Source organism: Colletotrichum lupini, chromosome 2, assembly GCF_023278565.1.
Source record: "Colletotrichum lupini chromosome 2, complete sequence".
NCBI lineage: Eukaryota > Fungi > Ascomycota > Sordariomycetes > Glomerellales > Glomerellaceae > Colletotrichum > Colletotrichum lupini.
Genome location: NC_064675.1, coordinates 481,939 through 496,473, shown reverse-complemented (window position 1 = coordinate 496,473; position 14,535 = coordinate 481,939). Strand labels below are relative to the sequence as shown.

The 14,535-nt window shown below is 51.9% G+C and overlaps 4 protein-coding genes across 4 annotated transcripts; 3 read left to right on the top strand and 1 right to left on the bottom strand.

Moving 5' to 3' along the window:
• Window positions 1-65: 65 nt before the first annotated feature.
• Window positions 66-6,726, bottom strand: CLUP02_02528 (uncharacterized protein; the record flags this gene model as incomplete). Its single annotated transcript, XM_049281560.1, has 13 exons — window positions 66-1,395; window positions 1,453-1,546; window positions 1,617-2,067; window positions 2,118-2,279; window positions 2,382-2,462; window positions 2,574-2,635; window positions 2,681-3,639; window positions 3,723-4,110; window positions 4,170-5,405; window positions 5,486-5,684; window positions 5,757-6,182; window positions 6,243-6,671; window positions 6,706-6,726. The coding sequence occupies 13 exons, from the start codon at window positions 6,724-6,726 to the stop codon at window positions 66-68; spliced, it is 5,838 nt and encodes a 1,945-aa protein (XP_049138703.1).
• Window positions 6,727-6,951: 225 nt separating this feature from the next.
• On the top strand, window positions 6,952-7,725 carry CLUP02_02527 (uncharacterized protein; the record flags this gene model as incomplete). The annotated part of the gene is made up of 1 exon (XM_049281559.1): window positions 6,952-7,725. One exon carries the CDS (start codon window positions 6,952-6,954, stop codon window positions 7,723-7,725), a length of 774 nt encoding a protein of 257 aa, XP_049138702.1.
• Window positions 7,726-7,912: 187 nt separating this feature from the next.
• On the top strand, window positions 7,913-11,733 carry CLUP02_02526 (SNF2 family domain-containing protein; the record flags this gene model as incomplete). Its single annotated transcript, XM_049281558.1, has 12 exons — window positions 7,913-8,292; window positions 8,328-8,442; window positions 8,555-9,146; window positions 9,215-9,230; window positions 9,260-9,361; window positions 9,418-9,644; window positions 9,707-9,740; window positions 9,798-9,953; window positions 10,020-11,045; window positions 11,131-11,316; window positions 11,389-11,539; window positions 11,632-11,733. 12 exons carry the CDS (start codon window positions 7,913-7,915, stop codon window positions 11,731-11,733), a joined length of 3,087 nt encoding a protein of 1,028 aa, XP_049138701.1.
• A 303-nt stretch (window positions 11,734-12,036) lies between these two features.
• On the top strand, window positions 12,037-14,513 carry CLUP02_02525 (uncharacterized protein; the record flags this gene model as incomplete). Its single annotated transcript, XM_049281557.1, has 9 exons — window positions 12,037-12,369; window positions 12,434-12,790; window positions 12,897-13,045; window positions 13,307-13,552; window positions 13,606-13,703; window positions 13,760-13,968; window positions 14,067-14,190; window positions 14,249-14,351; window positions 14,453-14,513. 9 exons carry the CDS (start codon window positions 12,037-12,039, stop codon window positions 14,511-14,513), a joined length of 1,680 nt encoding a protein of 559 aa, XP_049138700.1.
• Window positions 14,514-14,535: the final 22 nt, after the last annotated feature.

Genomic DNA, 14,535 nt, shown 5'->3' with positions numbered 1-14,535 from the left:
TTTCGAGCTAACAGCTAGTCCTGATGCGTGACGTGAACCGAATCAGCACCTCGCCAGTGGGATCTCTACTTCAGCGTTACGACCTTGTCCTTTGCACTTTTTAAGATTGCCTCATCAGTGAATGTTGCCAGCCCAACTCGACGGTATACTCCGCCGCATGCGTCATCTTCAACCACCATGAGCGCGATGAGCAGCTCAAGGTCTCCCAACATCGTTTTCCCTAGGATAAGATATTCGGTTTCTCTATCACCGATCTCAAGCGAGATGTCGGCTAAATCAGGGTATTCTGTTATCCACTCTTCGTCTTCATCAAGCCTTGACTGGTCCATATCGTCAAGTGTGATGATGGGACACGACAAGATAACGTTATGCGGTGAGATGCGTTCCTCTAAGAGAGTCATGCCCCGGACCTCGGCATACTCCGTCGTGAATAAGCCAGTGTAACGGATCCGCCCGTTCAGAGAAGCCCACGACCAGCTGGGTGCCCGGGCTGACCTCACAACTTCCGTATTGCCGTCTTTCTCACAATCTTTCTTCGACCAGGTCAGCTGCTCGATAAACCATTTTCTCCACAACCCAAAGGTATTGGTGTCCCGCCACAGGCTCTGAAGCTCTAGAGTGATACCCTTCAAGGCATCCAGCCTATCGCCAGGGTCACTCAACAATCGACGCGAGTACTGTTCGACTACTGTCATCCAGATGTACCTCTTCTCCTCCTCTTGGCCCCCAAAATTCGATCCAGCCTCATCATTAAACGCCAACCAGGGCAGACTTTCCAGCGGTTGCAAGTACTCTAAGCCTTCGCCCGTGACTCCCCGTAACTCAGTCTCTTGACACTGCCATAAGAGCTCATATTCCGAGAAGAAGAGTATCCTAGACGATAGCATAAACTCTTGAAGAACCCACCCACACGTGTCAATAGCATGCCTAGGCATATGTGTACCAGTTCGAAGATAGACAGTTCCTAGTCCGCCGCTAGACATGGGAATACGAAACTCTTCTTCGGGTATGTATGTTCTGCGAGTGGCAAGAAACCCATCTCGGGCTCGGGCCGCAGTCCCCGCCGCGATCATGACAGCCGCGTTCTTGTAGATTAGAGCCATGTCGCCAATCTCCTTCGCCTTGTCTTGGGCACAATCCTGAATAATGCAGTATGCATCAACCCAAAGGTACCTGAAACCTAGCTTTCGAGTGGCCACTACCGCGTCTCTAACTGTCTGCTCCAACTCTTCCATTCGTATCCCTTCAGTCATGCGTTCTAAGGTGGTTGCTAGAAGATTTCCGGGCTGTTCGCCGCCCCAGCAGTAACTCAGGGCGACATACGTGCCTTCCTGTTCGACATCGTTGATGAATAACTTCAGCGTGGGTGACTCGACAGTACCAACGTCAATGACCCTGGTCGGTAAAAGAGCGTCTCGGCCGTAACGGCATCGATGATGATTTTTTCTGCACTCATTGTAAAGTCTCACCGCAGCTGAGAAAACCTTTTGGCTTTTAACATCTCTAAGAAGTGGTCTCCGGTAAACAAAATTGGCCATGGGATCTCCTAAAGACAACGTCAGCTGCTACAATGCGTAATTTTCGTCATCAATAATCTAGTTCCTCTAGCCGCGTACCATGCTTGGCGTATGGATATATAGTAGTGACGACTTTCCTGGAGGAAATACTACCGTCCAATATATCGATCCATGGGGGTAAGACTTTGGTGTCTTTCATCGAAGAGCGATTGTGAAAGATGAGGGTTTCATCGTCAGGCCAGTCGTTCTCTTGATCCCTTTTAACCGTTGCCAAGATGAAGTGACACAGTGGGCAGCCACGAATGGCTTGAGAGCGGCACCGCACAAACGTCGAGTGCCGCAGGCCAGCAGTCGAGTTGAGCGCCTCCAGGCCATCTTTAGAGAAAAGTAGCAGACAGCTAGAGCAGTACGCGTCGATAGTGTTCCGCCCCCGAGTTCTCTTTGAGCTCGAGTGTGGGTCACCCAGGTCAGTTTCGGACCGGCCTCGAGTGCGTACTGGCCTATGCGGGAGTGGTGCTGACATGCTGCCCTCATGAACGATCCGTGACGACTAGCGATTGTTCAACATGCCAGGACCATACTATGCAATCTTGAACTTACCTTATGTAAAGGTGAATGGGATAACGAATACTGTGTCAGCACGATACGGGAAGGGGGGACGCGCGAAAAAGAAGCTAGGCGTCCATGGGCGGCCTGCCACACACATGGCTGGGCCTGCATGAAGGCAACGAGGCGGAATATGCAGGCCATTAGTTTTAGCAACTGGGTGGCTCATCGCTTCGTTAGGCGTACTACCTGACCTATCACCCATCGAAAAAGTACCACGCATGAATGCACGGGTGAAGTACTAAGAAATGCCCCAACAACTTGGTGGTTGGCAAAGGCAACTACATGCGTTTGCACATGATACAATTCCTGTGCAGAAAGAACTGCTGCGGCTGGCTTCTATCCAATAGAACCAGCATTTGGGTAATCAGTCAAGTGTGTTGAAATTAAATATCAAATTGAAGATCAAAAAAACGCCGAAGGCCTATGGATATGTCCATCCAGTCGCACAGCCTTCTCCAAGGTTTCGTGAACACCCAACGCCCAAGCCGAAATATTGAGGCCATAGTCGTCTGGCTATGCCCCTCTCCTGGTATGGATACGCTCATGTCGCTTACAATCATTCAGCCTAGCAAATGCCTTTCCGCAATTCGGGCAGGCAAAAGGCCTCTCGCCAAAGTGACTCCTCATGTGCCCCTTCAAGTTGATATTCCGCGTAAAACACTTCCCGCACATCTTGCACGGAAACTTGGCCGTTTCGACTCTCCTGCTCATTTGTATGAAGGGCGTCTGTCCGTCAATCTCTTCTGGGTGGTACGTCCTGACGTGCCTCTCCTTGTCCTTATTGGACGAGAACCCAACGGGCGCCGAGTTGCATGTCTTGATGGGGCACGGGTACGGTCTATCGTGGCGATTGTGGTGTGCATCCCGATCTTTCTCGGTCTTGAAGCCCTCATAGAAAAACTTGCACAGTGTTTTCTTGCATTTGAAAAGGTTGGGCCCGTAGTAGGTCTCCATGGTGTCGCTCCCAAACATGACCGTGTCTGGCTGGTACTCACTTGCCAGGACCTCGCGGTGCGAAGTGAGGGCGTCTTGTAAGCGGCTAATGCCGACTTCGTTGCGTTCGTCGGCGGAAGCTTTCTGATGGGTAAAGATATGATTCCATAAGCGAGCGAGATCGGGGTAGAATGGCAAGCTGATGTACTTTGACAAGTCATCCTCAGGGAACTCTGGGTGCGTCTCCCTCTTGATATCGGTATCATAAGCAGAGATGAACCTGGCCAAAGCCGACCCGAATTCTCCGACGAAGTTGCGTCCTGGTTCTACTGCTGCATCGTGGTAGAAGGTGGGTGAGAATAGTTCATGGCATTCTCTAATGACGGTCTTGATGTGTTTGTTCCATTGAGGGATGGCATAGTCTTGGAATGAAAAGTAGCCTTTACGTATATGACTGTGCAACTCGACTACGCTGTAGTCTTCGGCTGCAAAGCAGCGAAGAGAGAGGTAGCGCAGACAGAGAATGGCGAGATCGCACTGAACTGATTTCGCGTGGATAAGTCTGCTAGAAACGAGATGGCTATAGAGCCTGGGTTAGTCTCATGGTTCATCCTAGGACTAATAGACTTAGGCGAGTAAAGCAAGAAGTCGGAGTCTACTTACTCCTTAGCCGTTGAGTGCATGAGACGAATCTCATCGCCCGGCAAGACTTCGACCAGCGACCCTAGAAAGTTATTGATGTTTTCTCTTCGAATCATGCGAAGGTCAAAGTCTATTTCATCCATCTCAAGGTCATAAGCGATGATGGCTTGTATCTCGTGCCACTTGAGCGGGCGATGGGCGCAGGCAAGCCAGCCGAGGAGAAGCTTAGTCTTGTCCCAATGAGTTGAAGACAAATCCAGCATCTTCTCCTTGAGGCTCTCTAACACCATGTCGTACATCTTTGTAATGCCGTCAGGAAGCATGCGCGATGAAACCTTTCGGAGAAGTTCACCTTTACTCCATTGGTTCAAGAGGTAGTCCACAGCGAGGACTGCGTAGAGGAAAAGGCCTGGTAGCATTGTTAGCGTAAGCTCAACACTCGTTTCGTCACCTGCGTGAAATGAATACCTTCGCTCTGTAACGAAACCTCTTCTTCGATGCGTTGTATATCTTGCTCTAGGAGGTTGAAGTTGTTCCCAGAAGCTTCTAGTAATGAAGCTTCGGTAGGGTTGATCCTCCCCCTCACCTGCCTTCTTGACTTGACCAACTCCGCTGGATCCAGCCGGCTCTTCACATATGTCCGTATATCTTGTGTGTTATCGGTGGCCTGTAGTTCGACTTCGCCGATAATCGGACTGACGGTAGGCTTTGACATGGCTGCTTTGACCTCGGGATTCGGTTGACTCATGAACAGCACCCGCAACTGTCCTTGACTAATCTCGTCTAGACGCGAAACTTGAGCCACCAAGAAGGACACTATCTGCTGGATTTCCACGCGGCCTGCGCACTCATCCAGTCCGTCCACAACAATGTATAATCGAGGGTTAATCTCAAAAAATGCCTCGATGAGTGAAAGGCATCCCTCCGATGTTGATAGAGTCGAGCCACCACTGTTCGTGATTTTGTCGTCGCAAAGAGGAAGAATGAACCCATTGTACTTGTTACAACACGCCGAAATGTCATACTCATCTTCGTTTGACTCATCAAGGTTCGATACGTCAACTGCGGAGACGAGTTGATGGACGATGCCCCTGAGTATGCCAAAGTACGTGTTCAGTTCCGGGTCTGCGTCCTGGCAGTAGAAGTAACACGTTTGTACTTTCGGGATGTCTTGGGTCCTGACGAGTTCCTGCAACCGGTTGACCACCAGTGACGACAAAATTGACTTGCCCATGCCTTTCTTGCCGTAGACCCAAAGAGCGGAGTCCTGAGGTATGTCCTCACGCATCCAATTTGATACTGCGTCGTACCTGGTGTAAAGCCAGCGTCCGGTTTCTGGATACGGTTCTCTCTTCTTGACGAAGCTCTTGTGCAATTCCTGTGTCTTCATGGGAGCGGCGATCCATTTCAGAACCTTCTGCTTCTGCTTCTGCTTCCTGTGGGCTTCGTCCTTTCTGAAATTTTGTCGCAGTGATGCGTAATCCAACATGTATTGGTGGGATTTGCGGCGGAAATCGTCATTATCGAACAAGATGCTGTTTTGGGGTGCCGCGAAGCCGGAGTCTACGCTACGGAAGGCATGTCGGTCTTGGAGAGGAGCCCCGTGGGTTTGGATGAATTCTGCGTGTAGCCGAAGGCTAGCGGCTAAGTATTTGAATGTCGACTCCAAATCTTTCCATGTCGCTTTATGTAATTTACCCCATACTAAGAGCGCGAATGATCAGGTTTAGTATCTTACCTAGCAAGGCTGCAAATGGGTTATCGTGGAGAATGTTTCGGCTTACATGAGCTGCGGAGAGAGAACAACCTGTATGCGGTTGTGTGAAATTCGGCGATGTCGTTGTAAATGTTAAGAAGGCAGGCTCTGCCGTTGACGGATCCTGCAAAGAATTGTTTGTACTCTGAAAGAGGAAGGATCTGGATCCCAAGTCGTTGGTAAACTTCGAGTACGTGATCAAACGCTCTCTCGTTGACGTTGGTTGTCTAAGAGAGGGAAAGATGTGTCAGTCAGGGGTGTTTTGAGATGATCGGGGTTGTTCATGGCTGCGCCCGTACCTCAAGCAGAAACCTCATAGGGCCCCAAACGAAAGCCATGATACCGTCAACATCTTCCATGCCCCTATCGTCCAGGACTTCTTGAAATGAGTGCATGCCACTGAGAAACAACTCAATCCTGTTGAGGTTCATCAAGGTCTTCTGCTCCTGTTGCTGGAACTGAATGTCCCTGAGACTTCGGTAAACATCGTCAAGAGTAGTCTTTCCGAACTTGTCGACATGAATATCATTCAACTGTTCCTTGAACTTATCGGCGCTCATCCTGAGAGCAACTTCGACATCGACATCGAGGTCTGGGACCCGGTAGAGACCGAGACCTTGGGCCATGGTTGTGGACTTGGCGAACTCGGCGCTGGCTCCGGGACAAGTGTCGAATTGCTCACGGCCGCTACGGGGGCTCGGGCTCCCACGAGCTAGGTGCGTGTACTAAACCCGGTTCGTTGTGGATCGTGTTGCGACGTAAACCACAACGATACATGAACAAACTCGCGGGGAAATGGAGTCGGAAAGAGACCCAAGTGGAGAGAATTGTTCAAGAAGGAAAGAAAGTCTTTGGAGAAAGGAAGATGAGAATGGGGTTGATGTTCGAGTCCACAGCTCGCACTGAGAAAGCGATTGACATGAATTGAGGCTGATGCTCTTCATAGCAAAAGAGGCAGCCAGACGTATATCAAAAATACTACCCCGTCCGAGCAACCCCTGCCCAAGGCCAACGTCTTTGGCAGGGGGATCCAATAGTTTCTTGTGGTCGTTAGGCCCGCACAGCAAACATAACGGGGGCACCAGGGATGTGCGAGGCGCTAGGCAGTGAGCACTGCCACTGCCACAGTCTTCATCTGCAGTTCTACTGTCTGTTGCTGTGTGCGTCACTGCGGATTCGTAGAGAGAGCGATTGTGTTCCGGCGCGCTGTCAGGCTGTCTGCATGTGTCTCTGTCTCTGTGCTGCCACAAGCCACTCGACGACCTGCATTGGTGCACTGCATCTAACCCCTGACGACCGACCTACCAGCACGAGTTCCCGCGTGTTTTCCAACACGTAGTCTACAGCCTAGTTCAAGATTGTCGTGCCCCGCGGACGCCTTGTGAGGGGCAGAGTCGCCCTTCCGCCCCGTTGGCTGCTGCAGTGTCCCTTTTGTTTCGTAGGGCTGTTGAGCATTGTCAACATAACTCTTGTGACTTGCTTTGGTTGGTTCATATGCAGCGACTTACCGTTGGAACCGACTTAGCCGGCTATGAATTGCCTTCTTCTTTCTCTACGCCGTACGGTATACCTCCACTGTATAATGCTAAGTGGTCCACATCGTCAGTTGAGAAATCCCGCGTCACAAGACTCAGTCCGCGACATGGGAATCCCGCGAACATCGTCAATATACGTCATCCTCAACCCTACCGGAGCCTTCTCCGGTGTCTATTCTCGAGAACAAGCATCGGCAGGTGGGCATTTCCCCATCATTTGACCTCATTCCGGGCTAGTGAGGCTCTTGAAAATGCCCCGGTCGGGGGACTCCGAGCAGTTGGGGCGGAGCAACCGTCGGTGAACCGGGGTGCCGGGGGTCTTCAGGGGCGGTGCAAAGCGGGTGCGAGAATGACCCTAAGGGCAGTTAGAACAATTAGGGCCCCCCAAATCGCTCAAGGGGACCCTCACAAGGACCCCAACGGCACTAAGAAAGTGGAAAAAGCACGCGGTGTGGGTTGTGCGCGTCCGGAGCGCAGCTACGAGCCTTCGGCGAAGTGCGAACCACCAACGGGAAGCACGATCGCCTTCATCATCGTCCGCGCACTGCGCCTCAAGGAGGGAGACTGCACAGCAAACGGTAGCCTCTTCGATTGCCTCACGTCACCGGCCATCATGTGGTCAAAAATGGTTCGCCCGGCGCCTTTTGCTATGCCGCAGAGAGCCTCATCATGTTCCTCAAGGCACTGGCTGCATGAGAAGAAGCACTTGACAGTGGGAAAATCCATTGATTGACCCATTTGCGCGATAGACTCGACAACCGTTCGTTCATTCAACCGAAGTTATTCGAAGCTTTCACTAGCTTTGAAGACACTAACTTCTAACTTCGGAATCAAATCCGAGAAGGACTCTTAGTCTCAATCACTCATCGACAGGCTAACTTAGTCAACTACCCTGAGTCTCCGATAACCCCCTAGCAACTATGTCGCTAAAGAGACTTCTCAACGAAGAAGATGAAGATCTCCACTATCCCGACCCGTCGTCCGTCTCCTCGTACGGCTCCATTACGCCAACCTACCAGGGCGGCGTTCAAGATTACTCGTACCCCGGATATCATCCACGCCATACTCCCTTCCAAAGCTCGGACAGCACCCTTCAGGGCGGCCAAGATGGTTTTCCCGTCATCGAGGATCACCCTCCCATCGAAGACGTGCAGATATATGACCTTTTTCTTGACCAAGGCGTCGATGGTCAACTAGGAAGTCTCAACATCAGCAACGAACCCGAGCTCGCATCCTTCGACTTTGGCGACCTAGAAACATGGGGACGTTTAACTGCTGCACAGGCGCCCGACTTAGGAACGTACAGCTCACCTCAGAACTCCGAATCTTCACAAGATTCTTTGACCGTGACACAGTCGCCCTCACTTTCCCCGATTCCAGCATCACTGGTTCGGACTCGTGTTCATCGACGGCGGGCGAGGATGATGCCGACAAGGTCTGCTACGGCATGGTAAGACACAACTCATTTCATCAAGTTTCTTGGTCATCTGGACATCCTGCCTTTCTCCTATCTCTTTTCTGTCAAGATGGTGTAAAGAACAACCCCGACTCATCAATTATAGCTCTACAATGTAGACATCAAATTGATAGGTGACATGGGCGTCATCGACACCAAGTTGCGCGAGTCTTGCCGAGCCTCCGCCCCTGGCAGGATAGCTTTCCAGCGCTTCACCCTCTGCGATTCACAAGAACACATCTGCCTCTCTTTCAAGGACGACAACACAGAATTCGGCTACCTCCGCTCTGGGCCCGGCAAGGCCCTCGCCCGACTGCTAACCCCAGACTCCCGTGTCGAATTCGAGCCCATCGCCCCGACCAATGCGCTCCGCGAGACCATCGGCCGCGCCAAGAAGCCCGTCGAGGCCATGGTGAAAGTCGACATCAACGTCTACGGCCCGCGTGCTATGGCAAAGGTCGTTGGGGACAAGCTGACCGAGGGGAAGCTCTGGTTGCAAAAATCGGATCATGCGCGCCGGGAGCTCTGCTATGAGAACCCACACGTCCTCAAGATTCAAGGCAGTGAGATGATGCCCGAGAATTTCATCAAAGATGTCAATAGTGGGCAATCAACTGGGCGACAACGGCGGGAACAGAAGCTGGAGCGGATGATGATTGAAGTGTACGACTCGATCGAAAACAAGCGGGAGTTTAATCGTGAGCTCGGAGACAAGCGGTTGAAGAATGATCTATTAGGGTAACGTCGGCCTCTTGTCAATCACTAGCCACCACCATCCCTTGGTGCGCGTGTTATACTAAGTAGTCCGCAGGCACCAACAGGAGGCGCTCGCGTTCATGCTAGAGCGGGAATCTGGTGACATTAACGAAGGCTACAGACTCTGGCGTCGGGTGACGGTAGAAGGACAAGAATGGTACGTTGCTTGAGATTCGCGTGCTGATAGACACCACTCTGATTCTGAAAACCTAGGTATCGTCATAAGATCACCAACGTGAAACAAAAGCTTCAGCCGGATGAGAAGGGCGGCGGTATTCTCGCCGACGAGATGGGCATGGGCAAATCTCTGTCTATTCTCTCGCTCATCGTCAAGACCCTCGACGACGCCCGTAACTGGGCCGTCGAGGAAGAGAAGAACAGCGAGAAGAGCAAGGACCTGCGTTACTCAGGATCGACCCTCGTGGTCGTATCGTCTGCTCGTGAGTCCCCAGGCAATCACCTGTTTCCCCTTTTCACTAATCAGAGAACTCACGATCACCAGTTCTCATCTACAACTGGACAAATGAGATTAAAAAGTAAGTGATAATTGCCGCGACCAGTATTATACTCTCTCATCTCTAACAACGCGATAGGCACGTGGACGGAAGCCTGACACACATCAAGTACCACGGCCCAAATCGAGAAAAGGACCTTGACATAATCAAAGGCTCCGACATCGTCGTGACAACCTACAATACTTTGTCTGCAGAGTTCGAGAAGAAGTCGTCCATCTTGCACAAGATTGGCTGGTACCGAGTTGTTCTCGACGAAGGCAAGCTTCTTCTCTAAACCTCTGACTTTCCCACTGCCTCCAGTCGAATCCATACTCCCTCCAACCTTCAATTCCTCAAAAGTGTCGATGAACTGACCGACTATAACACAGCACATATCATCCGCCGCCCGGCAACGACATTCTACCAAGCCTGCCGATCGCTCCACGCAAACTCACGATGGTGCCTCACAGGCACGCCTATCCAGAACAAGCTCGCCGACATTGGCGCCCTCTTCGCATTCATCCGCGCAACGCCCTTTGACAACCCAGCCACATTCCGCCGCTACATCGAGGTGCCCTTTGAGCAACACTCAGAAAACCGAGAAAAGGTCAAGGAGCGCCTCATCGCCCTCATGGAATCACTGTGCCTGCGCCGAACCAAAGAAGTGCTCGACCTTCCTCCCCTCGAGGAACGCGTCGTCCCACTCGAGTTCAGCCCCGAGGAGCGCGACCAGTACGACAAGACCAAGAAGATCCTCATGCGCACCATCAAGCAAAAGGTAGGCGAGGTCGAAAAGAGCAGCAAGTTCGGCCTCTTCCAGGCCAACCTCCAGATGCGTATCCTCTGCAACCACGGCACCTTCCAGAAGCCCTTTTCCTGGCACCGGCGGAGCTACCGCCTCGATCTCGACGAGCGCGAGGCCGCCGTCTCGGCGTTGGGGCAGAACGCAGAGTTGACGTGCAACGGATGTCACCAGCCCATGCCCATCCTTGGCTTCAACAGGCTGCGCAACGCGTCCGAGAAGCAGTGCCCGCACGTGTTTTGCTCAGAGTGTCTCGACGACTCGGATCTGTCGTCGTCGGCGAACCCAGTCTCTGCCTCTCGGGAGCGGCATTGCCCCGTGTGCGATAACTGGAAAAAGTCGGCCAAGATTTCTTCTACTGGTCTCGGTACGATTCCGCAAGTGAGAGTAGATGGGCCTGCATTGGATGCCAGGGGTCTTCCTGACGCTTCCGCACAAACGACGTCAGGCGCGGATGATGCGGATTACTTTAACACGGTGGGATACTCCACCAAGATGGGGGCCTTGATCCGTGACGTCCAAGTCGACGTCTCGACAACCAAGAGGTAAGTCACTTGTGAAGGGTCCGACCTGTGAAGAGCCTAGCCTGTCACTCTTGTTTCGAACATCACTAAATCCCTTCGAAAACAGCATCATCTTCTCTTGCTGGACAAGAACGCTCCGCCTTGTCGCGAAACACCTCGAAAAGGTCGGTGTCAAGTACCACAGAATCGACGGCGACTGTCCCTTGTCACAGAGACAGGAAATTCTCGGACAGTTTGCAGAGGACGAGGAGAAGCGGGTTCTCATCATGACAACCGGCACCGGTGCCTTTGGGTTAGTTCACCGCCATCCGTTCTCTCGCATCTTAAAACAAACAATACATACTAACGAGACACACTTCACCAGTCTCAACCTTACTTGCGCCAACCGCGTCTTCATCGTCGAACTCCAATGGAACCCTAGTGTCGAAAACCAAGCTATCGCCCGCGCGATCCGCTTCGGCCAGGGTAAAACAGTGCTCGTCACGAGATACGTGATCAAGAACACGGTAGAAGAGGTAAGTAAAGATGTCCAAACCTCCTCTCGGCACAAGTCATTATATTGCACGTCGATGGCTTCACTTTTGCTCATCACTGTCCCATTACGTAGGAAATGAGATCGCAACAGAACGTCAAAAAGAAACTGGCGGCCATTGGCTTCGACGAATCCGCTGCTGCCGATGTTGATGAAATGGATATTGATCAGTCGTAAGACCGCTGATAATATCGAGGGGGATGATTCACGATGGGGGGATGTGCGGATTGATGTCTTGATGAATTGGTGGCGGTATCTTTGGACGGTTCGTTTCTACGGTTCCTCGAGAGGATTTTACGATGCCAGCATCTCATGGTAGTAGTATGCTTTCAGGAGCCTGGCATCATCATGTTTAGAAGCTGAGCTCCGTCTTGATGATTGTTCATAATAATACCCAATTGATTCTCTTCTTCATCACATCGACAGATACTCGTACCTTCGAAAGAACGTAATAATGCATGAGTTGGGCCTCGCATCATCATGATTCACGCGTTAATCTACAGCAAGGCATACGGGAAAGACTCGAGCAGTACCGGTGAACTTCAATGGATTTCGATGCTTAGTCTTCAGATATCTTATGCTCTCAGAAGATGCTTCGTCTTCGGCAGTGGCTCTTCCCCATGTAGTCTCGAAATAATACACTTGTGCTACCGACCACCTCTGAACGTGCAATTGGGAATTGAATCTCACCATGTCGAGAGGGCCGTGGCAAATGCGAAGCCATCCTTCGATCATTCAAGAAACTCTCGGAATGGCAATGCCGTAATAATGTTATATCAATCAGAACAAAGTCCCTCCAGAAACGTTGATGACGTTGCGGCGTCACAGCACTCGCCATGGCAGCGCGACCACCAACGACCGTTGAACCATCTCTGAGCGCGGACAAACGGACGATCGCGATAGCGATCAGCGGGTGGCCAGGCCATTCCAACAGATTGTCGAACCCTTCCGTGTCCCTCCAACTGCCGATAACCTCCGAAGATCACCTTGCAACCCCCAAAAGATGCAGAGATCAACCCGAGAGAACACAAGGACCCTAGCTTGGAAGACACCAGAAGGAATCAAATGCCAACCCGCTCTCGCTTCTCGCTTGCGCCACACGCTGGTGGATTTCGACCATGCCGCAAACTGTCAGGACTGCATACAGGAAATAACAGGTGCTGCACGTCGTCTGAAGAGCCTGATATTGCACGTAGCCACCCACCGCACCCGAGTTAACGCCGTGCCGCCGAACGTACTCGTTTTTTCTTTCCTTCCAAGAAACTACTCCGTGATGCAGAATGATCGGCGCCGATCGACAGACCGAAGGGCGGCCGGTGAACACACTCACGGGCTGGTAGCGTGGCCCGGCATCGCCACATCCCTCCCGTAGTGCGGCCGTCAACTCGGTTCAAAGCATAGCGAATGTTCTGCAAAGAGCCACACCAGCCCCCGAACCTGAAGATGAGGGACGGCCGTTGTGGTTTTTGGAGGCTGGTGAACAGGGAGCGTGACGACTCAGGCTTGGGACTAAGTAAATAGCTCCACGCAAAGCTGAGGCGCCTGTTCGTCTATCGTTAAAGCTGAAGAACGGTACTGCGAGTGTGTGACTGGGTAAATTGGCGACGGGCGCTTGCTAGTCTACGGGATATCGTCAGTCCCCTGAAAGAAAGCGTTTCCCGTAGGAACCTTAAGGGACCAGAACAAAGACCGCCCACCGTGAGCCAAGGTGGCGTGGTCCAAGCCGACGTTGAGAGCCGACCGAGTCCAGGAACGGCAGTTTGCATCTGCTCAAGGCCACCAATGACGATGACCTTGGACCAAAGGCAAATGGCGCGGGAATTTTGGACCAGTGGCGACTCCCAAGCAGTTCCATACGCCCGACCTTGGCCAGCGACGTTCGAGAGACTCAAAATTCATTTCCCTTCTCTGCACGACACAGGCCCATTCTCTGTCTAGCGAAGCTGACTAGCAGCAGCAAAGAAGAATTATCCGCGACATGGAACGATGGATTGGCGTAGTTCCAGAGTCTGCATGTTATTTGTGAGTGGGTGTGTGGGCCAACAATAGGCACAACGCAACGGAGCCACGAACGGGTTTGGCCCAAGTAAAAGCGAAGTGGCAGCAGAGACCCAATCAACGTAGCCGTGGCAAAAAAGCGAAGACTGGTTTACGAACTGCTTTTCTGTAACCGAAGTACTTTGGTGTGGCAATGACAGCTCAGCGGGGATCCGTATTAAACTGCAAATATTCACAGAGTTTCCGCTCTTGCTGATTGTAGACGATCCTACAGAAAGCTGTGACGAAGGTAGCATCAAGCTCAATCGAGGTTTCCAGCGTCACTTCATTATACGCGCAGTGACGCAAGCACAGCCGGATAGGCGACAGGCTGCCATGTGGTTGGTGACGCCTACGATGAGACCAAATTGCTGGGTATGTTAATGTACCTAGAAGAAGCTAGCAGCAGAAGGTGGTGTGGTGGTATGTATATGTGCGTGTTCGGATAGTGTGCATGAAGTTGTGACGATGAGCCAAGTCGATTCCTCCATCGGATAAGCAACGGTCATCGGATGCCAGACTTATTCCCGAGAGCATCGACAACTTTCCTCCTATTTGTTGAGGCCAGCCCTGAGCTCCCAGTAATGCCAGCCGTCTGTTGCAGCTAATTAGATCATGGACGGCCGCCCGCCCAGTGTAGTACGGATTGTGACAGACGCGGCATACAGATACCTCGGCGACTGCATCTCACCTCCTGTGGATTTCGGAAAGGACGGCAAGCCAACTCAACAGAGCTCCATCAACGTCCGCCAGCAGAGGTCCCCCAGCTCCAGATTTCGGATTTATAATACCAATCACACAGGTCTAAGAACGGAATATCCCATAGATTCTTTCCTTACATGAGAGCTTATGGTGGCAGGCAGTCTGGCACGGCGTTGGTGCGACACCTCGTCTTGATCATTCGCGGCGAAGCAGGCTAAATCGATTGATTGAACGCTTCAA